The sequence below is a fragment of the Sinocyclocheilus grahami genome, unplaced genomic scaffold, assembly GCF_001515645.1.
Source record: "Sinocyclocheilus grahami isolate Dianchi unplaced genomic scaffold, SAMN03320097.WGS_v1.1 scaffold885.1, whole genome shotgun sequence".
Lineage (NCBI taxonomy): Eukaryota > Metazoa > Chordata > Actinopteri > Cypriniformes > Cyprinidae > Sinocyclocheilus > Sinocyclocheilus grahami.
Window position 1 is genome coordinate 558,404 of NW_015506064.1, and position 23,460 is coordinate 581,863.

A 23,460-nucleotide genomic window follows, 5' to 3' on the forward strand; every position below is an offset into this window, starting at 1 on the left:
TTTTTTGCTCAGAAATTCTGTGTTGTGTATTTAAATTTTTTAAGGCATAAACATTAATTTAATCTATCTTTTAAGTAATGAAAATTAAACAAATTTATTTTTTTTGGAAAATAAAGGTAATTTAATATTACAATTAAAACATTGAAGAAATATTGTATGTTTATTCTTTAAAAATAAGCTTTTAATAATTTTAGTAGTAGTAGTAGTAGCAGCCTATTATGTACATTCTACTGAACAATAGTAATATATTTCTGCCAATACCTTCAAGTTAAACCGAACTTTTATTTTGACGGGTTGCCGTGAATACCTTCCTTTACATTTCTGTGTGTATATGATATGATGATAGTTTTACTCAAATGAAACGATCAAATGCTCATGAAGTGACTCTCAGAGCAGTTCTGGAGATGTTGTTCATGTATTTATGTCCTCATTTAGTGAGACAGCAGACGCTAAAATCACGCAAGTGCCACGCGCGCTTCAGTACGAGTGGTAAACAAAGCCGCACGTCTGCGCCATTAACACAGAGACACGCAGAATTCATATTTAAACTGTCGTTTTGCGGCTTAATATTTACAAACTAGTGGGAGTGGGAGTGCGTGTATGTGTGTGTGTGTGTGTGTGTATGCGCGGGGCGGAACTCCGCTGTGCGCGATGCATAGAGCGCGACCAAAACATAGAGACCGAAATGACATGCCGTCGTGTAAATAAGATAAATAACATATGGCTATTTAGTTTGTTTAATAAAAGAACAAGGTATAGACCTGTTCTATTGGAAAAGTAACTTTAAATGACTTCTGTTGTGATCTGGCGCTATAGAGAAAATATAATTAAATAAAATTAACTTGACCTTCAAGGGGGCGGGAGGTGCCGTTGGGGGGGGGGGGGGGGGCCTAAAATAAATGACAAGGGAAACACTGCCTAATATATATATTAGGGATGCACTGAAATGAAAATTCTTGGTCGAAGCCGAAACCAAACAAAATTAAACATTGGGGCGAAGGTCGAATACGGTTTTCCGAGTTTTTTTCCCCCATGTATTTTGCCAAATTTTTTTCACCATTGCATAACTTAAAAAGCCAAAATGGGCTTTTTACTGTTTTGTCTTGCTTTTCAAAGAAAAAAAATCAATTACAAAACAACTATTTCAAAATATTTAACACTGAACCTTTCTAACATTATAGCAGACACTACAACAAAGCACAATTTAACTTAAAATTAATAAGTTAGTAAAATAATCATTTTTGGCCATCAGACTTCCGTTTTTTGTTTTTTTTACTGTACAATTAAAAGCAGCCTTGCTGAGAAGAGACTACTTTTTAAACATTAGAAAATATTACAGATCCTAATTTGAACACTATGTGTGAATGTTATAATAAATGTATTAAAACAGAGCTGTTGTAATGATTACTATCATTATTATTGTCTTACTTTTTATTTTATTTTACAGAACAGTAAAATTACAATACTAACATTTATGAATGTTGATAAGAGTTCTTGCTTTTTCTCAACTTTTATTTTGTCGGAAACGCGCAGGACGACCTCAATGCTTATTTTTGTTGACAACAGATTTATAAATGAGTCTCATTACGAATACGTTGTACATATCGCATTGTCACATGACTTGTAAAAATTCATAAAAATGTCAACTGACAACAGTATCAGCACAGATTTTCCTCGCGCTTTGGACTTTGAACCCTGGTTATCAGAATACATGCAATGGGCACGAGTATTAGAAAACAACGTTCTGCAGTTTGGTTACTAATTGTTTAAGGCCATTTCGTGGTTTCAATCATCATATAGTAACCAGCAACAATCACCCCTTCCTCTTCTCATTGAAGACATGCGATGCAGTCCTAAACAGTCTCTCGCTGTCGGTGCTTGTACTGATTTTTGTGTCTTTCTCCGACAGTTTAAATGCTTCCACACTGCTGACGTGTGTGCTGCATAATAAAGAGTGCGCACCTCTCACTCTGCGCTGGTTGCTATTTGATCGCGTCATATCATTGTTCGGTACAATTTATTCGGTCTTTTCGCTTATTTACCGAAAACACCGAAAGAGCTTTTTTTGCTATTTTCGTCTGAATAGTTTCGAACATTCGGTACATCCCTAATATATATATGTGTATATGTATATGTGTGTGTGGGTAACACTTTACAATAAGGTTCATTAGTTAACTACATTAGTTAACATGAACTAATAATGAACTGCACTTATACAGCGTTTATTAATCTTTGTTAAATGTTAATTTCAACATTTACTAACACATTATTAAAATCTTGTTAACATTAGTTAATGCACTGTAAACTAACATGAACTAACAATGAACATCTGTATTTTTATTAACTAACATTAGTGTAGATTAGTAAATACAGTAACAAATGTATTGCTCATGGTTAGTTCATGTTAGTTAATACATTAACTAATGTTTAACTAATGAACCTTATTGTAAAGTGTTACCTGTGTGTGTGTGTGTGTGTTTGTGCTGTCATGGAAACTGATCAAGATCTGCAATACTAAAACTGATTTAGAGAGAGAGAGAAAAAAATACAAATTTTTAGTCTGGAGAAAAATGTATTCTAAATGGGTTCTAAAAAGAAACATTTATCTTTTTTTTTTTTTAAAGCGAACAGATATATATTTTGGGTCTGGATTTATGTGTGTTCTATAATAATAATAATAATAATAATAATAATAATAATAATATAAATAAAAAATAAAAATAAAAATCTTGAATCTGAAAGATTCATGAGTGCATGATATTTCAGTTTTTTTTTCTTTGCAATGTTTTATCAAAAAAACAGAACCACTTTCAGCCATCAAATCAATTCCTGATGGATAAAATCAACTCCCATCTGACATAGGGCCTATCACTAATTGAATATAATTTTTTTACTCTGAAATATATCTTATTACTGCAGCAAAATGTTTTTCAAAGGCTATTTCACATTAAGTTAGCAACAGGAACTTGTTATTCACAGACAGAATCTCAAATCATAACAGCACATTCAGAGCTCAGGAGCCAAATTCTCACACATCCACCACACACACAAGGTCAGAGGATTTATCTGGGCCCTTGGAGGAACACTGACAGCTGTCCGTCACATCAAAGCCCTTATTTCTCACGTCTAACAGATGTCTGAGCATGTTACATGAGCTTTCTGTCTTTGACCGCCTTCCCTCTGTCCACTGGGATCAATAGCTTCCTAAGGAAGCACACTGTATCATTTCAACACAGAAAGGTGAGTGTATTGATAAGAGTGCCGTTACTCGACTAAGGCATGCAAGCCTGCACGCTTATACAGAGATCATTTGCCCTCAAACACACACAAAAACACACACACTGTGAGGTCCAGTGAGGATTAACATCTTGCAAACCGTGAGCTTCCACTGCAGAATATTGATCGAGCAGGAAAACCGGCCATGAAAAGGGAAAATACCAGCACTGACACACAAGGTATACATATATTATCATGCCAAAACACACTTGGTGAGTGCTCGTCCAAAGCACACTATAAAGGAAAGCCTAGATTTTGAAAATAATTGTGTGTACCGATGTGATCGAATCACTGGAAGGACAAACAGACAGTTTGATATCAGTGTCTGTTTGTGATATTACACCCCAGTGTCAGCCACAGGCTAAAAAACATAAAGCATTCTATTACATGAAGACGGGCTATGATCAATGATTCTGACTGGACCTTCATTGATCCAAAGGAGAGGGGAGGGGAGCTATTTTTGCCTGCCGATGCCCCCTTTCCCTCTCTGAAGTGCAACGAAACCAAATCTGCACGCTCGGTTCCCACCCCTGCCCATTATTCTTCACACGGCCCAGAACAAAAGCCAAAAAGAGGAAAGAAACAAGACCGTCTCTCTGAAGCATCAGTCTGCACAAGCTTTAAAGATGAAAAACATAATTTCTTCAAAGTTTAAATAATGTTGTTTGGTAAAATCACTTCCTTTGTTCTGTGGAACACAAAAAGAATATCTGGACACTCCTTTTAATACAATGAAAGTGAATGAGGGCCGGGACTGTCATGCTTAAAAAAAGAACACATGAACACTGTAAAAGCAGTTCACATGATTTGTGCACTGTTACATTTCTTTAATTAAATAAATTATATTTAATATTTGTATTTACTTTTTAAACAAATATTTCTATTTTTTACCATTTAAAATATTAAAAGTAAAATTGTCAATCAATTAAAAATAATTAATTAATGTCTAATTTTTCTGTAATTAAATAATTAAAATTTGTAATCAATAGATTTTCACATTTAATCTCCAAATTAATGTAGAAACAACATCAAGATGGTATATTTTAAATATTTGTTTAATGCTATCTTTTTACTAAGTACTATGAATAAATGCAAGCATCACCAATACCAATACTGACACTGATGCCTCTGTTAAATGGATCTTTTTTTTCAACATATTCAATTCCAATTTGTGGCATCATTTAAAACACCTAAACTGTTACCAAACATAAAAAATAATATAACTTTTAACTGAACTATAAGCAAGTTAAAACAATCTTCACATAAACCCATTATAAAAAGAAATGTATCAACATTTAGCATAATTTAATATAGTGTGTTGTATAGCCTATAGTGTACATAATAATATAGTGATATTTTTGTCAATATCAGCTATCTGTTTGAATGAGAGCTGCCAGTTCTTTTTTAATTTTGCATATTAATTTTCACAATAAATAAGAAAATTACTAGTGAAAACATTTGGTATCAATATTTTTATGTGAGGATCGATCCTTTCAATACAATGTCAGTATCGCAAGTATGTATTTCCTCAATTACACCTCCATGATTTAGTCATTGAGACAAGCATGTTACTGACAGGCTTAAACACTTAAAAATTAAAAAAAAAAATTATAATAGATCTAAAATATTACATATTATCCAATATAATTTTTAACAGATTTAAGAAACTTAATATTGAAAAAGGTCATTATTTAAAGGGGTCATATGATGTTGCTAAAAGAACATTATTTGGTGTATTTGGTGTAATGAAATGTGTTTATGCGGTTTAAGGTTAAAAAAAACACATTATTTTTCACATACTGTACATTATTGTTTCTCCTCTATGCCCCTTTCTGACATGCGTCGATTTTTACAAAGCTCATCGGTCTGAAAAGCGAGGTGTGCTGTGATTGGCCAGCTATCCAGTGCGTTGTGATTGGCCGAATACCTCAAGCGTGTGACGGAAATGTTACGTCCCTTACCATACTGTGATGGAGCAACGAGACAAAAACATTAAAACCCATTATAAATGAGGCATTTGTTGTTTGTAATTTGTAATTACGGATTATAATGAGTTAAACTGTCTTTTTTTCGCGTTGCATTGCATCCACATGTGACGACCCCGGGCTGGACTCCGCTTCGTCCACGGTGAAAGCCGATCCGCCGATCAACAGCATGAAGTTGATGTATTTCCTAAGCAACCAGCACGGATCAGCTCCAGGCATGACGAAGCGGATATCGTCCTCTTTTGGAAGGCCAAACAAAGTAGTTTCGCTTTCACAACGAAACACAGCGTCTTCACGACATGGCGGCGGCGGCAACAATACTACAGCGAGAATAAAAGTTATGCCTTCTTTCTTTGCGTGAACATTTGGGCGGCGTTATGCAAATCTCCCCACATGGGGGGGCGTGTTAGAACAAGCCGTTTTAGGTAGGTGTGGTTGACTCTTAACTTTTATAAAGAATATCTCTTTGGATTTGAGACTTTAGTCTTTGCAACTTTACAGATCTTCTTTATACACCAAGAGCTTGTAACACTTCAAAGAGAAAGGAAAAATTTAAATCGTATCATATGACCCCTTTAAACACTGTCAACTACCTACTCACAGTACATCACAACAAACAAGCAGACATTTATCAGTAGGCATTCCAGATTAATTAACCATGTGCATAAGGCACAGACATCAGTACAAAGTCATTGGGATTATGAAAAACTCTATAGCTGTGTATCTCCAGCCATTCCCCACCGATCACAGTGAGCTGATCACATCTATTCGGTTACAAACACGACAACCAACATCACGTCAACCTGAAATGGCTAATATACCCTATCAAAAATTTCTCAGAAATGATAACAACTAATAATTCCAGGAAAAAAGGTTATCTTTATGTTATACCACAACATAAAAGGACCTTTCATCTAAAGGTCTAGTTTATCTGCACACAAGCCTTTCAACCGCAAGAGCTTCTGTTAAAAATCATGTTTCTTAACAAATCAATGTAACTGGCAAATAAGGGTTGTGCCGATAGAAGATAGTATCGTGTATCGACGATAGACAGAGATATCGCCTGTGGCTGATGCCTTTGAAGATAGCAAGACAATTATTATTATTATTATTATTATCATCATCGGGCTAGTAATACCATCTAATTAATATTACGGCTTATTTGTTGCATTACATTTCTTTTTCCGCGTTTTTACAGTATTGCGCGTTCTAACCAATCACACACGATTATGCTGAGCTTATGAATGCAATGGCCAATCAGTAGGGTTGGGTACCGAAACCCGGTACCAATATGGCACCGGTACCTATGTAACCGGTATGTACTAGAACTGAATCCAAACTCAGATTTCGGTGCCTCATTTCGGTGCCATGCCCGAGCGATCGATTGAAATATTTGTCCTCTGGTTCTCGAAACGGACGTAAGAAGCATCATCACTGGCACTGCACGTGAAAAATTATTTCCCGACTGAGAAAATGCACGTGAACTCAAGTCTGAAAGCTCTAATAACACAAATCCAACACATCTTTGTAGTAACGAGAGTGTCCATGTTGTTTTCACATTCCGACTTAAAAGCACAACTCGGGAAATGAGAGCATCCGAGGAGCGCGTGAATGCAGTAATTACACTTGCTCTGATGGCAGCAGGTAGCCTTCCATTAACTAAGCTAAACATGCTTAAATTAAAATGCCTAAAGCTAAACCTCCCTTGTATTCACATTTCTAAACCTGTTGTCCAACAAAAGGGAAAATTATAACCTTTTTACTCCACAACACCAGTCAAATGCTTACTTTTGTGATCTGATGAGGCTTCTTGTCACAGATTGAGGCAGAAAATATGTTATATATGCTACTTTAAAAAGAATACATCGATTAGCAATAAATCAGGGTGACCATACGTCCTCTTTTCCCCATACATGTCCTCTTTTTGTACCTACAAAAATGCGTCCGGCCGGGATTTCTTAATTGCCCAAAATGTCCAGGATTCGGCTGTTTTATAGCGCGAGAGAGAGCCACTCTGCTGCACAAACGCGTGTCTACCATGTGTTGCGTGTTTTCATGTCTGGTTTCAGTAACTTATAATCAAGCAGAAATGAGCTGTGCGTCATCTGAAAGTTTTAGATCCAGTCTCCACCGGAGCTGCTCCCATCAGTTTTGTGTTCGGCGAGTGACTCAAATGCTCCGCTCTCCACCCAAATATAAAAGCTGCTGTCAGTTAATGAAGATTTGACGGCTGAACTTGCGGCTCGATTGGACTCTTGTCGTGTCAGAAAGTGATAAGACTTTCAGTTTTATGGACGTCGCCATCTTTGATATTACTTTGGTCACTGTTGCTATGGTAACTGGTAAGGAAAACGGGCTTGACTCCCGTTGCACGTTCATACAGACAGTATTCAAGACGCTACTGTAAGATGCTGTGTGAACGGGACATTTCGAGACTCACACCTGTAAGTAAATGTGGTTGTCAATCCCAAAATCTGACAGTGTGAGCGTAGCCATAATGGCACCTGAATTCCCAATAACCATTTAAAGGGGTCATGACATGAGAAACCAAATTTCCATTGATCTTTGACATAGAAGAGGTGTTTGTATGCTTAATACATCCTGCAAGTTTCATAACTTAAGAAGTCCTCATAGTCAATAAAAAAAGAATTTATGTAATAACCCTCAGAAAACGGCTAGTTCGGATCTGAGGGGCAGGGTGACGTCACGGGGGAGCAGTCGTTTGCATATGACCGCCTCCAGAGCAAGACAACTACGCCTATTTTTGCATCATCGCATCGTTGTAAACACAAGCACTGACTAGAGCGGCCGCAATCAGTTCCGGTGGCCGTGGAGCCGTAACGCGCAGCAGACGCATGCAGTGAGGTGCAGATCAGCTCTAACGTCACTGAATCTGCTGTTAAAAATTAACCATCCATTCATCATATCATCATGCAAAACAGCAAATTTTTCTTTGTTTCTCGAAAACGTCAGAGCATTTCCACACCGGCAATGACATGACTGCAGCGCCAAATCATTTATGTCCCCACGCATCATGTACGTTGTCACGCGTTGACGTCATCAAATTGCGATCGGTTCGTGAGATCGGCCAAGTTAGTGAGTACCGATCGAGTCATAAAATGTGATTATCGGCCGATACCGATCTCCGGCCGATCGATCGGAGCATCCCTAGTAATGGCCATTAAATTCATAATGAGTAATCACAGTATTTTTACTTTGTTTACTTTGAGTCCATCATGTTTAGGTCCCGTGTTAAAATATGTTAGCCAATCATAAAAGTGGGCAGTTACACTGACCTCTTAAAGGGAGAACACCTCAAAACTGACTGTTTCAGTCAGAGGATGAGAAACAGGGTGGAAAAAGATCATAATCACTCAATTTAGAATGTTTTTCATCCAAAAAACTTATAATTACACCTCAGGGAACATAATTTAAAAAAAAACATGACCCCTTTAAAGCTGCTCATCAAATCCTGTTCTAGTACGTTGCTCAGACAACTGTCAGCCTTTATATCTGCATACAACTGCACAATGCACAAAAATCTATTTTCTCTCTTTTAGAATTGTTCAGATTATAGCTTTAGCTGCTCTCAAATTGGACTTTGTGAGAATAAGCTAGTCATTTATAAAGAGTTAGAGTGTTTAATAACACACTGCATGAAATTTAGCTTAGTTGTTTCAGAGGAATAATATTAATTTGAAATAGAAAACTTTTTTAACATTATAAATGTCTGTACTGTCACTTTTAATCAATTGAATGCATCTTCGCTAAATAAAAGTAAAGATAAATTTCTTTCAGAAAATAAAAAAAACAATCTTACTGACCCCAAACATTTGATTTGGTACTGTATCCACCTTTTTCCTGAACGTGAAAGTCTCACCTGAGTCATACGGGAATCATCCTTTACATTTCCGGTCTCTGGTGTTTCTAGTCAAATTAACACACTCTGGGCCGATAATATAACGTTAATCCTATGAAAATGGTTTTAAAAACCATAAGTTTCAGAGAAAGTTTCATAACTTTTCTAGTGACACAATGCAATAGCACACCTGTCATAGTTTAATGAATGGGTAGATGACATGATGCGGCTGGAGGTTAGCTGCATTGAAAACACATGAGCGCACATATCCTACATACAGCTCCCTATCAGGGTGAAGTTGAGGGGATTTTGTCCACAAAACACACATTATTTTATTATGTCACACACAGTATTTTAACTTGGGTGCTGCAAGCCATGCTCGTTTTCTCTTGTCAGTCTTCGTTATAAATTGCAAGGCATTACAGTGCCGGAAATGGACAGATTTGCTGGTGCACAAAACAAGTACTTTACAGGAATTCCAGATTGTTTCCGTTACCGTGGCAGCCAACAACAGCACAGCAACAGTTTTCAAAATCAACTACTGTGTGTGTTGCCTGAATAAGATAAGTCAACTAATTGGTTGTAGTGAACCCTTGTAAAATTAGACTAAATTAGATGTCTCAGGGGAGCTTTACATTAGACACGCTCACGTATTCAAAAACAGACAGAGTTCAACAGAATGTAACAAAATGCAGACATCTCTTAAGTTTTCTGATTTCAGTCTCAATAGCACAGCATGCTAATTAAAGTCATTAAAATATATTTTTTAATAAAAATCTGTGACATGACATCCATGTGCATTGTTGGTAGGATCAATTAGCCATAGTTCACTATTTCACTTCTGCACTGGTGGCAAAAACCTCGAAAACCAAATGCCCAGAGTGGTCCATTTATCTATGATAAAAGCGCAGCTTTAAATCAATAGCTTATGGGGGTTACTATACTGCTCTGCTTCCTGAATCAAACACGTGATCTCTTCTCCCTCTCTGCAGGAGGCATGTTTGCTCCCCTGCAGCATTGCTAAATGAAATATATGGGACATTTTTGTCTATTTCTTCACAACGTCAAATAGTTTTTTGGGGTACTCAAGGAAAAACATCTCAGCTTTTGTGCAGATAGATACTTGCTTAACCGATATTCTACTAGTGCAACTACTGGGCAGATTTTTGAATTCTTCTCTGATATTTCAGTCAGATAGAGTGTGTTTTTTTTTTTAAAGCAGAACTTCAGTAGAGATATAATAAATATTCTGACATTTCTTCTATTCAGTGAAGTGTCTCATGTTCCTGTGAAGCACATACGCTTTTGATACTAACTCCTGCTGAGATAAAACAAAAACATACTCTTTTCTTTTTTCCTTTGACATAGTAGTGTTTTTTTCTCTGTGAGACATGCAGCCCTGCTGGAATTTTAAAGGGAGTCATTTCTTGACAAATGTTGACAATAAAGGCTTGTTTTATTGTCTTTTATGGGTTTAAAATATCTGTCAAGGACCAGCACATAGAATCACAGGGCTATTCGTGTGAAGTGAAATAAAAATGTAATGTAGTCTCACAGATGTCCTGATATCCTCTCGCACTGTTAAACTGACCATCAGGACTGTATAGAATTGGTAGAGTATATATAAACCAGATTACGCTGCAAAAAAAATACCACTCGAAGAGTGCTGATATCTGAGATGACCTCACTTCATGTAAGATACACCGTGGAGCAACGGCTTTATACGGGTCAGCAGAGACGACTGGCATAGCCGTGCAGTTTGTGACCTCTGCAGCCGATCTCAGCCTTCTCTTTCTGTTTGCACTGACCAACTGATGTCTTCCAATGCGGCTTCTGCAGCCGACTGCTATTGTCTCTAAACGACCTCTGCTACTGATCCCGTCATCCCTGTCTGCAGTGTCCTAGCCTTTCTGGAAGCATGAACAAAAGGGGCACGATCAATTTAGTCTGTCAGGTCGGCTCGAGTAGTTTGCTTTTCGATGGAGACTGCAACAGAAGACCAAGTTGCTCAGATTAAACATTACTGAAAGGAAATTAAAAGGGATGATGATCATGATTTCCCATTTCACAGGCTGATTTGTAGGGAGCAAACAGCAACCCAACAGAATTGATGACAGCAGATGACACACAAAGCCTCATGAGGTCAAACCCAGCATTCAACAGACACATGGATTACTGTAGGTCCCACTACAGCTATTCTTCTCTAATCCAGTCAGTCACAAATCTATCTCCACGATTAACCCCTTTCCCTGCTCCACAAACGATCCCACAAAAATACAGATGAAAATCCCAGAAACCTTGCTGAAAAGACCATCATTGCTGGTACAAAATGGGAATTGCAAGGAATTTTACAATTTTGATTACGATTTTAATTCCACTAAACGATTCCATTAATATGTATTAGTACTTCTGAGGAATTACCAAATACATGACCATAACTATATTATAGACAAGTGTACTATACTTTGTTTTGTATATATATAAATATATAATATTTTAAACAAAAATACTAAAAAAAAACATTTTAAAGTACCACTGATCACAACAAAACACTTTTACTAAACTTTTCCTATGTGTATCTTTGACGTTGTTATACGAGTCATTAATTCAGTGTTATACTTAACTAAAACTAAAAACTAAAATACACATATAGACCCCATTTAAGCTGGATTAGCCTCTTAATTGTTTCAGAGGTGGAATTGTCAAAGATAACTTTTAGAAGAGGACATTGTAAGCTAGGCTGGTAGTTTATTTTTCCCCCCGAGGAGGACAGGGGAGAGGGCCAAAGTTCAAGAGTCAAGTTACGGGGCAAGTAACACATTTCAGCGCTGATTCTACTCGCATTTGAACCCTTTAAACTGTCCTGCAGATGATGCCGCGAGCTTGTGCAGCGCTATCAGGACCCATTCTGTCCATGATCTATTTAAAAACATAACCTTTTCTCAGTTTATTTAGTTAATTGCTTAAGGCCATTTCGTGATTTCAATCATCACGCAGTAACCAGCATCATTTTTTTTTATTACTGATCTGTATCATTCACGTGGGTCATGATTTTAGGCCGAAATAAACGGAAGTCTGGATTCATCCAGAAGGATAACATCCCTGAAAGTAGTCTCACAAACCTCAAATAGCTACAACATTACATATTATTCTAAGTTAGTCAAGAATTAGGAATTTGGTCCAGTGAGTGAGTCAGATGTTAATTTGGTAACTGCTCAGGCTGATTCACCAAGTGATTAAGTGGTTTTAGACTGATGAGTGTCTGAATTGCTTTGACCAATTCATTAAAAAGGACCAGCTTATGAGAGTCATTTGTCCTCAAACTGGACTACACTGGTCACATCATATGTTTTTTGCTGCATGCACACTGCACAAACATTGGAATTTTTTTACTGTAGCATTTTTCGGTATAGAGAAATTGCATTCTCATCACATTCAATTCAGACTGCAAGCTTAAAGCTCAACTAAAGCATAATTTCTAGAGCTGCTAGAGCTGTGGTGCTGTAGTTTTAGCAGTGCAGGAAACACTTTCAGAGTAAAGGTGCGCGGCCTCATTGGTGAAAGCTCACTGAAATTTTGCTGACAAAAAAAATCTGTTGTCTATTGTCAATAGTGTAGTAACACATGAAGCACAGCTCAAACTGAAGTCACTTTTAAACCAAGCAGCTTTCTGTTGGTCAGCGAAAATTTGCGTGACCACCTTGAATCTGTTGTGAAATCTATGGGGGGAAATTTTTCACCTTAATGTGAAACTCCTGATCGTGCAGATTCCTATCAAAATGACTGGATTTCGAGTGTGAAATTTTGTAGAGCACAGGTAAATGTAACCTGATCCATCTACATAAGTGGTAGAAATCTGAAAGCGTTCTTTTCAGCAGGGAGGTCACCCTTAGGTCCACTTTTAGACTTCAGTTAAGTAATGGTAAAGCACAGACAGCTCTGCAGGGAGGCCTGACGTTCTGCTGGATGAGTCTTACATACAGTGAAGCACCAGAAAAGTGCAGAACAGCAGAGAGGACACTGGGGAGCCTGTATGTCACATCCTAGATTCCTCCCCTCAGGTCTAAGCACATGTTGCCCAAGAGGAAACGAGCCATGAAAAGACAGGAAATTACACAGTGGGGGACCCATCATCAGGAGAGCATCTCATTGGATAGCATGATGGTCACATGGGCTATAAAAGAAAAACAATAACATTCCAAACAAAAACATACTGCGTTTGGGCACTTGGATGTAATGACAAGATTGCTCGGTGGCACAGATGTACATAGATGCTCAGAAATAATTAAGCTCAAACCAGCTGCAGCTACTGGGGCAATCGTAATGCTAAGACATCAAAAACAGCCTGGAGAAAATATAAAGAAACTTTTAATTTGATATGCAACGTCATTTGCAACCCAATGTATTCCTGTAATATGACATATTTCTGAAACAGGTTATTCAAAAAGAACAAAATTAGGAAAGGAATTGATTAGAGTGAAAAATGGACACTATGTATATTACAGTATGAATTCTATACTACTAAGGTTTAGGGTAAGATTTTTTAAAATGTTTTTGAAAGAGGCCTCTTAAGCTCAGGCTGCATTTATTTGATGAGTAAAACACAGTAATACTGTAAAAATATAATTATATTTATATAATTATATTTTAAATATTAAACACGTGATTCTTCAGAAATCATTCTAATATGCTGATCTGGTGGTCAAGAAACATTTCTTATTATTATGAATGTTTGAAACATTTTTGTGGAAACCATGAGTACTTTTTTTCAGGATTCTTTGATGAATAGAAAGTTCAAAAGAAAAGCATTTATTTGAAATAAAAATCTGTTGAAACATTAAACATGTATTTACTGTCGCTTTTGATAAATTTAATGCACCCTTTCTAAATAAAAGTATAAATGTTTCACAAAAAAAAAAACTGACTCTAAACGTTTGAACAACGGAGTATACTACACATGAGGGCTTGGTGACATGATGGTTTAACAATTACAAAGACAAACATTTGCTCATTAAGAATGCTTATTAATAAAGTAAATCGTGTCAATTTTAATTTCATGTTGACTTTAAGATATGGTATGTCCCATCTGCAATGATGCGAGAACAAGTGGCCGTACAGACCCATGGGACACTGAAACAGTGGAGCTGAGAAAGAGACATCTCAAGGCTCCAGACGGGAATTTTGATGCATCTTGTAATGGCTGGGGAAGAGCAGAGGATGGTACAGACCCTCTCAGAGAATGAAGGAGCAAAGAGACAGTCATTGGAATACCACAGGGACAATACAAAGAACAATAGATTCAGAAAACCAGAGCTGAGAAAGGACAGAGGGGGAGAGAAACAGGGAACGCAAGCGGAAGGGAGCGAAAAAAAGGGATGGGAGAGGATGAGTTCGACTATTTAAATGGCTGGTGCACAAGGGGGAGGGAGAGAAGGAGCGAGGGAGATCCTTGCGGGCCGAACAGCTTGGCTTTAGGGGAGGGATTATAGCTCATGGAGCTTCCCTTCTGCTGGACAGGCTGACGTGGGGGTCAGAAAAAGTGATTTTATTTTGGTAGGCTTTATCCTTGTGAAGCTCTGGCAGAAGGCAGAGGATGATAAAGGCGGTTTTAAAGCCTTTAACCCTTTGTAAAAACCTCTGTGTTGTTAATTTGCATGGACATTAAACTTAAAAACCAAAAAGAGACATTTAAATAGCCATATGTGCAACTCGGTATATATATATATATAGAAAAAATGGGGTAGTGTACCATTGCTAAAAATGGGAGTGATACAGAAAAAGAAGCAGAGCAAGGAGTTACAGGATAAGGATTAGAAAATGTTAAAAAAATGGAAGAATAAATGTGAATTTTGGCATTTGACTCAGTGTCACATTGCTTCGTTTCTTAGACGCCCACATCAGTCTACAAAACCACCTGCCGGAAGCACAGAAGAGCAGAAGAGACAGAAACAACACTGGAATAACTGCTCCATCTATTAACTGCACAAAACATAATTCACACAAAAATGACAGCCAAGGTGGAGCAACGTGAACTTTTCTTTTCTTTGCAATAATATTTTTTTCCGTCTCTGTACACATGTGAATTGTGCACAATAATGTGAATGTTTATTGAAGAATGAAATACCTTTTATTTAGAATTTTTTATTTACTGGAAGCTAAGTGTCATCGGCAGTGAGGCAAGAACAAGTGGCAGTACAAACCTAAAAGAGACATCGAAACCCTAGCACTACAAAAGCAAAAGTAAAGCAAAAAGCACTTTGTGAGATTTGTAAGTTAGTAAGCTGCTCTCTGATTTCAGGCCTTCTGGCAACGTACAGTAACAATAGCCTGCAGAACCAGCTTTGCCAGATCCGGGGAAAAACCCACAACAAAACATTTCAAGACACGGACACATTAAAAAAAAAGTTTTCAAATGAAAACAGTTGAATTATTTAATAATATCCTGATACAACAGCATCTATTGTATAAGCATATAAGGTAAAAATAAATAAATGTAAAAAAAAAAATTGCTAGGGTTAAAAAAAGTTACCATATATAAATGTATGTTTATCGTCATTCCGCAAAAAAGCTTTAATATCTTGACTATACACTTGATAAACTTCAATCATGCATTTCTTCACATATGCTGCCCAAATCCATCACAGAATTCCTTAAATGAAATGCCCAAACCCATTCATATAACATATAGAGACTCTGATGCACTGCATCACCCATCGTCATACTATATCATCAACTCATAACTCTATGATGCATATTTTCATATAGCTAGAATAATGTCATGATCTATAAACAAGTTCAAACACAGATTAAGGGCCACACTGATTAATGACTATCAAATGACTCCAAACCTCAACATGTAGGTCTCACACACACCTAAGTTACACGTTTCTGTTGTTTATTTCAGATGTTATGTGCATGTAATTATTTTTCTTTATACAGATCTTATATGCATGATAACCTGTTATTAACATATTAAATAAACCCAACTGACAGTACTGCATGGGCTATTTCTGCAATGTGGTTACTCAAAAGTGTTAAATAAAACGAACAAACTAACTAACTAAACAAAAAAGTAATAACACGCTGCTGTCAGCATGTATGCATTATCAATAATACACCAAGCGTGTAAAAGCGCATATTTATCAACAAATGACAGCCACGACTAAAATACTTCAGAAAGAAATACTGACTACTGACAACAATCTAAATGGACGCTACTCCTGTTGCCAAGGTTTCGCGACCGCGACGCGCTACAGACGTTAAAATAACACGACTTCATTCCGTCAACACTGTTCAACTTGACCGCCAAACGCGTCGCGTGTTTCTACAGCTTAAACGCCACGGTAAACAACGGCAATGTCGTTTTAACTGTTCAACTTTAAATGTACAACGACGTAACTCCGTATTAAAAGTCTAATGAACAAATAAATAAACATAACGACCTTCCCATACGCTCTTTGCAGCACTAGTCTGCTGAGGGGAAATCTATAATAACCTGCTATTTAAGGATAATGAATTAATGCCAGCCTAATTGAATCCTTACCTTCACTGGTGGACGCAATTTGTTTGTAATATTCTTCTAAGATCCCCCTCGTTGCAGAGCCCCTCTCCACTCTCTCTATCCGTTTAATATTGCAACAATATTGCTGCGGTCGCGACTCTCTCCAGCTAGCAGCCCTGAAGACGGAGGCGGGGCTAGCGGCGCTGACGTCACGCCCCGCTATGAGTGCTGTACAGTGAGGGACAGAATCACCAAAACCCACTTTACAGCAGTTCACATCCCCTCCCCTCGCTCTTTATGCCTCCATCTTCTCCACTGTAAATGCAACATTTGTGCTAGAAATCCATATTCATATAAAAGCATTTGTTTGCTAAAGCAAGACCACATCACCTTTTCATTTTAAAAAGAAGCACCGTCTCAGCATACTGAAGGCTTATATGGTAGTAATAAGAAAAACCAAGGAACACAGCTAAGAATCAGTCTAGTTTTTTTCTATTCCAATACGGTAAACTTTCCATCCTGATACTGTCCTCAATTACCCAGTGAACATCTAAGTGCATGACCATATGCATACTTTGATTTATGAGTCACTAATGGAGCCCTCAGGAGATGCACATACATTCAAAGGAATTGGAAAGTACAATTCATGGCTCATAATGCAAACTGCACATTCCAGTGTTTAGAAGCAAAAGTCTGGATGTTCTATTTAGACTGACTTTAGGAAATAGATTAACAACAATGCGAGAGGACAATGCGAGTCATTGTCTTTTAAGTCGGTTTACAAACTGTGTGATTGCGAACTGGCTATTGTAATGTTGTTGTTTTTCTTCTATTCCAATACATCAATACGGTAAACTTTCCATCCTGATACTGTCCTCAATTACCCAGTGAACATCTAAGTGCATGACCATATGCATACTTTGATTTATGAGTCACTAATGGAGCCCTCAGGAGATGCACATACATTCAAAGGAATTGGAAAGTACAATTCATGGCTCATAATGCAAACTGCACATTCCAGTGTTTAGAAGCAAAAGTCTGGATGTTCTATTTAGACTGACTTTAGGAAATAGATTAACAACAATGCGAGAGGACAATGCGAGTCATTGTCTTTTAAGTCGGTTTACAAACTGTGTGATTGCGAACTGGCTATTGTAATGTTGTTGTTTTTTGAAGACACAAATGCATACTTACTAATTGTTGTCATTAAGTAGCCATTAAAATAAAATTCTAAGAAATCAAAAGCAGCATGAATAGATTAAATTAATCTGTCGCTGTAACATAAATGTCCTTGAGGCTTTAAATGAATTTTTCCACCGGTTTCCACTAACTGACTATCTGGAATAAACCACCAAAACATTACAAAGCAACTTTGTTCAGCTAGTTGGATTGTTAGTTAGCAGAATGAATTGCTTGGTAAATCTGCCACCTACAGACAAAATGGCACAATACAGCTTTTATAAGAACAAATGACACATTCACATTCACTGACACTGCTAGACTTGCCACCTCTGCCATATTAAATTTAGTAGTGACACCGCTAATTTTTCAGTGTGACAATGGGAAAAAAATAGATTTAACATTTACAAATACAGCAGCTATTTTTTCAGCAAAGCTGACTATCACATAAAAGAAAACATTGATTATCCATTTAATGCCAGGAAGAATATAGATGGAATAAAATCTATCTTCTGTTTTCTATGTGACTACAGTAGGCCTAATTTGCTAGAATCTCACACCTTTCCCCAGAGAGAGAGAGAGAGAAAGAGGGAGGGAGAAAGAGAGAGAGCTAAAGGAGGAGAGAGAATGAAATGAGTGTCCCGAAGAGGAGATACAGCAAATGGAGAAAAAAAGGCCATAAACGATAATGAACATTCCCCCTCTCCTTAATCTCCTCCATCCCCCCTCTGAGAGCCGGGAGTCTGCAGCCTGCAGGAAGGATGCTGCTAATTTCCTTCTTTATTGAATTGAGCTGGACACATGCGTCCTGCTGGGCCGACCAGCCTCCTCGCCACATCCTCTGCTCCTCTGCTCTCACTCCTATGCTCATCCAACGACCTCTTTGTTAATTATTCTGCCTATCTGTGCCATGTGTTTCTCTCGGTTTTCTTTTGCCATTTCTATTTCTCAGTACTTAGTCTCTATTTCTTACTCGGCCTTTCTTCATCTGTCTTTGGTACTTTCTGCAAATAAGGTACAAAATAGGACCTTTAACAATGAAAGGTGGGGGTTATCCTTCAAGTGATTGTCACAAGCTTAATGCTTTCAAATGTAATGATATGAAATGTTTAATTTTACACTACTAATTATTGGAATTTAAAAAAAATAAATTAATACTTTTATTCAGCAAACACACATTTAATTAATCAAAAGTGAAAGATTGATTTCCATTTCAAATAAATGCTTTTGTTTTGAACTTTCTATTTGTCAAAGAATCGTGAAAAAACATGCATCAGAGTTTCCACGGAAATATTAAACAGCACAAATATTTTCAGCATTGATGATAATAATAAATGTTTCCCGAGCAGCAAATCAGCATATTAGAATGATTTCTGAAGGATCATGTGACACCGAAGACTGGAGCAATGATGCTGAAAATTCAGATTTGCATCACAGGAATAAATTACATTTTAAAACATATTCAAATAGAAAAGAGTTATTTTAAATTGTACAAATATTTCACAATATTCTTGTATTTACTGTATTTTTTTTATCAAATAAATGCAGCCTTGTATTGCATGAGACATTTCTCAGAACCATTACAAAAATCTAACCAACCACAAACTTTTGAATGTACTTTAATTTTGAATTAGATTCTCAATTCTTGCAACCATGTTATCAATATTTTGTCTATAAATGACTAAATGTTGTTTAAAACCCTGATTTTTGATGTTGTTATTTTTTAACGCAATGAACATGAACATAAAATAAATGAACTTCAAAATGAAATAAAATTCAAATAAAAATGTTTTGTCTAAATTAAGCAGTAACTTGGTACAGGCTTCTGTAGTAGTACTGTAGGCTTACTGTAGTTGTCACATGTAGTTAATTATAAATGTATATTTCCCATTAAGTCAAGATTTTTTTTTTATAAAACCAAAACATAACTTTATATAGTTGTATGATTTTAATTGTTAGACACAGTTGAGGCGGTCAACCATTGAGGTGGAACAGGCTCAGATCCCCTATTTAAATGACTAGGTACAGTTTTTTCATGCGTTTAAAGCTAGCTTCATACTGTACAGTAGCATATTTTTATTGATAGTGCCTCTTGCGCTTTCAGCTCATCATCCGCTTATCCTGTCATGCCCCCACCCAAAGAGACCAAAACAGCGGTAGGACATTTCACACACACACACACACACACACACACACACACACACACACACACACACGCATTTCCTGTCTGCTCCCTACAATTTTCTCAAAGCGAACACTCTCACACAAAGAATGAATACAGTGATACATGAAAACAAGGTATGGATTCAAAACAGAGTCCTGAACATCATGGGCTTTTATATTAGGGCATTTTATGTAAGAGACTCTTGGAAGAATTTCACAGTATAGAAAGCAAACAACAGCAGTGCACAGGCAGATTCTATAATAATAATGAAATCGCACTGCGGCATGTCTTGTCTTGCATTCAGTAAACCATAACAGGAAAATGTAAACCAAAATTTGGAGTTTAAAGAGATATTTATGTGTACTGAAATCGAAAAGGCCAGCCTAGACCAGTATGAATTCAAGTCCGGGCTGGTTTATAGTGGTTAGTGGTGTATAGGTTAGGTACCAGACTAGTTGAGGGAACAGCATAGTTATGTTCAGTGAAGCTAGTCAACCAGCAGAGTAATTTTGGTGAAGCTTTTTGACCAATGAAGTCTTGCGGGTTAAGTGAGCTAGTAACCTCCTGAGTTAAGCGCCATTCACACCAAGAACGATAACTCTAAAAATAACTATAACTACAGTCTAGTAGAGTCCTCACCAACGGATGATAATGTTCTGGTTATTATAAGCGTGCGATGGGCCAGCTAACAAAAATGTGTTCTAAGAATGTTTTGCTAACATTCCCAATGGGTTCTGAGACATATTTCTGAATGTTCTTTTAATGTTCAAAATGTCCAGTTTCTTAAATGATTTAAAAACATTGTTTTGTAACATTATGCAAATGTTATGGGAACATTCCATTTGATCATTTTGTAAACATTATAGGAACATTACCGTTGAATGTTCTCGGAACGTTCTGAAACAATTAGTAACATTTAAAAATCAAAATGTTTCTGAAATAAAACCTTCCATGAATGATGTATAATAACGTTTTTGTGCTAACTTTTGAAAACATTATTAAAGACCAGATAATGCTGAATGAACATTGTATTAATGCACCTGGAAGATTGTTGTTCATAACTTTGCCAGAACGTTGATCAAAGTTATGAGAGCGTTTCCTTTTAGCTGCAGTTATGTCATTTTTCAAACTCCTGTATTCTAGTTGGCTGTCAACAATTTTTATTGTTATAGTCGTGGTGTGGACTTCACTATTATCATAGAATTAGAATGATTTCTAAAACTTTATCTTTAACTTTATCTTTATAGTTATTGTCCTTGATGTGAATGGGCCTTTAGACTAACCATGATGATCGCAAGCAAGTGTCTACTGAGTTGAACACATTTCATTGTGCGTACAAACTGAGGTGTACATGACTGTAAGTACGGCTCACCTTCGTTATATTGGCACTTCACCGGTTTTCTCACACCTCAGCTAATTAGCCAGCTGCTCAGAACACTTGTTAATTAGAACAGAACTAACCGCCATTCCTTCTAAATACTATACCACACAAACTCACATCCACCCACCCAGCCACAGCTGGCCTATGTGCCAGAGTTCACATTACTACACATTATAAGCAGTACAATACACTGACAGTGCCAGAAATACCCAGCTTAGGGCTAGAAAATAGTGAACAGTGACATTTTTTTACCTTCTAATAAAAATAAATAAATGCAAAATGAATTAAAACACCTCCTGTCAGTATGCACAACGCCCACAATGATTTCTGCGCCATCTGGATGGACTGAAATGAGACTTGGCTGTTTACACGCTGAATGTATGCTGCTCAATAAACATGTAGAGATATTAGTGAAGACTGCTGTACCTGCTCGTTGTTATTCATGCACTGTAGTTTCTTCTGTTTCAAGTAGGTTGTTGTGAGGGGCATGTTGTAGTCTATGAGGTCGGCCGCCAGAGAAGATGGTTGGTTATTCTCTGAGAAAGCATGAGAGATTTACAACTGTGAGGCCATACAAATATGATTATCATGACAGGTAAAGTGAATAATTCTGTTGTTATACCTGAGATTCATATAAAGTGTGTGCGAGTACAGTAAATGTTTTTTCTCTAAACTGTCACTAGAGGGCAGTATCTGCCCCAGTGTTTTCTGCAGGCACACTTCTGCCTCGGATTAACAATGCCAAACAAAGGCCTAATTATAAAAAAAAAATCCATATGCAAATTACATTAATATGCATAGAGGAATGTGTAGAAATTTAAATCCATTCTCCGCCCACAGCTGTTATATTTTCATCCAAAGCCACTGTAGTGATGTCCTGTGATTTGTGTGAAAAACCACTGTGAATGTTTGTGTGAAGATCATGATGATAATGCTTCTGACATTGACAATAATTATGCCTGATTTGTTTAGCGTGTGGTTGTGTGTGTTTATGCACACATATACACTCAATTTTAAGTGCACTGACAGTATATGGTCCTAATGAGTTTCATGTGGTCTAAAACATAAGGAATTCCCAACAATTTCCTTTAGACTTCATGAATGTATAACAGCCTTCTCATTTATGGATTTTATCAGCTTTGAGTTAAAAGAGCCATGAAGCAACCCATTACCTGCTGATAATCTAACGCACACATACACATGGTAATGGATGAGCTGTTCGCTGTGTATTGATCACCCATTTTCTCATTTCATGTGGATTTACCACAACAAACTAAAATAAATCCTTAAGGAACTAGATCACCGCTAAAACCAACATAATAATGGTTAAAGGCAAAAAGGATTTTCAGATGATTTCCAGTTTTGTAAGGACGCTAAAAAGGTTTATTACGCTGATAAAGTTGTTCAATAATTTTTTCGCCTGAGACTACAAAAAAACACAAACAAGCTAGCATGAATTACTGAAGCTAATAGTTAGCACCACCCTTTATGAAAATAACTTAAGCATTCATTTAAAAAGAGTGCTTACTATGGAAATAAAAAGAAAATAATGAATGTAATGTTTCCAAACTCTTAATTGCATGTTATTTACAATTAAATGAAATTGTTTTATAGATTACGCTTATATTAAAGGCAGTTAGTTGAACTTCAGAGTGATTTTTGACCACTTAAGTAGGACATCTTTACATGTAATTTCATAATTACTTCCGCTGTCTTTGAAGCATGGTAAAACATGGTAACTTTAAATGTAATTTGAACTGAAACTTGTATGTCATGTATTTTAAATAAATGTATAATTATTTTGTAAATATTTGTTTAGAAAGTTACAATTTAGTACAATATATTATCTTTAAATTTGATATCAAATAACACACAACAGTTAAAAATTATTATTAAGTACTTTAAACGTGCTTTAGTTTGTTAGTCAAAACATCAATGTAAGCATACTTCTTTAAAGCCTGGCGAAAGATTATTAAAAACATAATGATTTAAAATGTACTTTGACGTAAAATGTTTAATTCAACATTATTTTCTCTTAAGTACACTTCAGAGGCATTTTGTCTCAATAGTATTATATTATATTATATTATCAGAAATGTGAATAAATGAGCCGAT

At 36.6% G+C, this 23,460-nt stretch overlaps 1 protein-coding gene across 2 annotated transcripts in view; it reads right to left on the reverse strand.

The window, feature by feature from the left end:
* Window positions 1-23,460, reverse strand: part of LOC107563666 (nucleolar protein 4-like) — a 125,174-nt gene that overhangs the window by 76,371 nt on the left and 25,343 nt on the right. For both annotated transcript variants that reach the window (XM_016248602.1, XM_016248601.1), the window contains exon 4: window positions 21,772-21,881. In XM_016248602.1, the coding sequence (XP_016104088.1) occupies window positions 21,772-21,881 (110 nt within the window). The remainder of the gene's footprint in view (window positions 1-21,771; window positions 21,882-23,460) is intronic.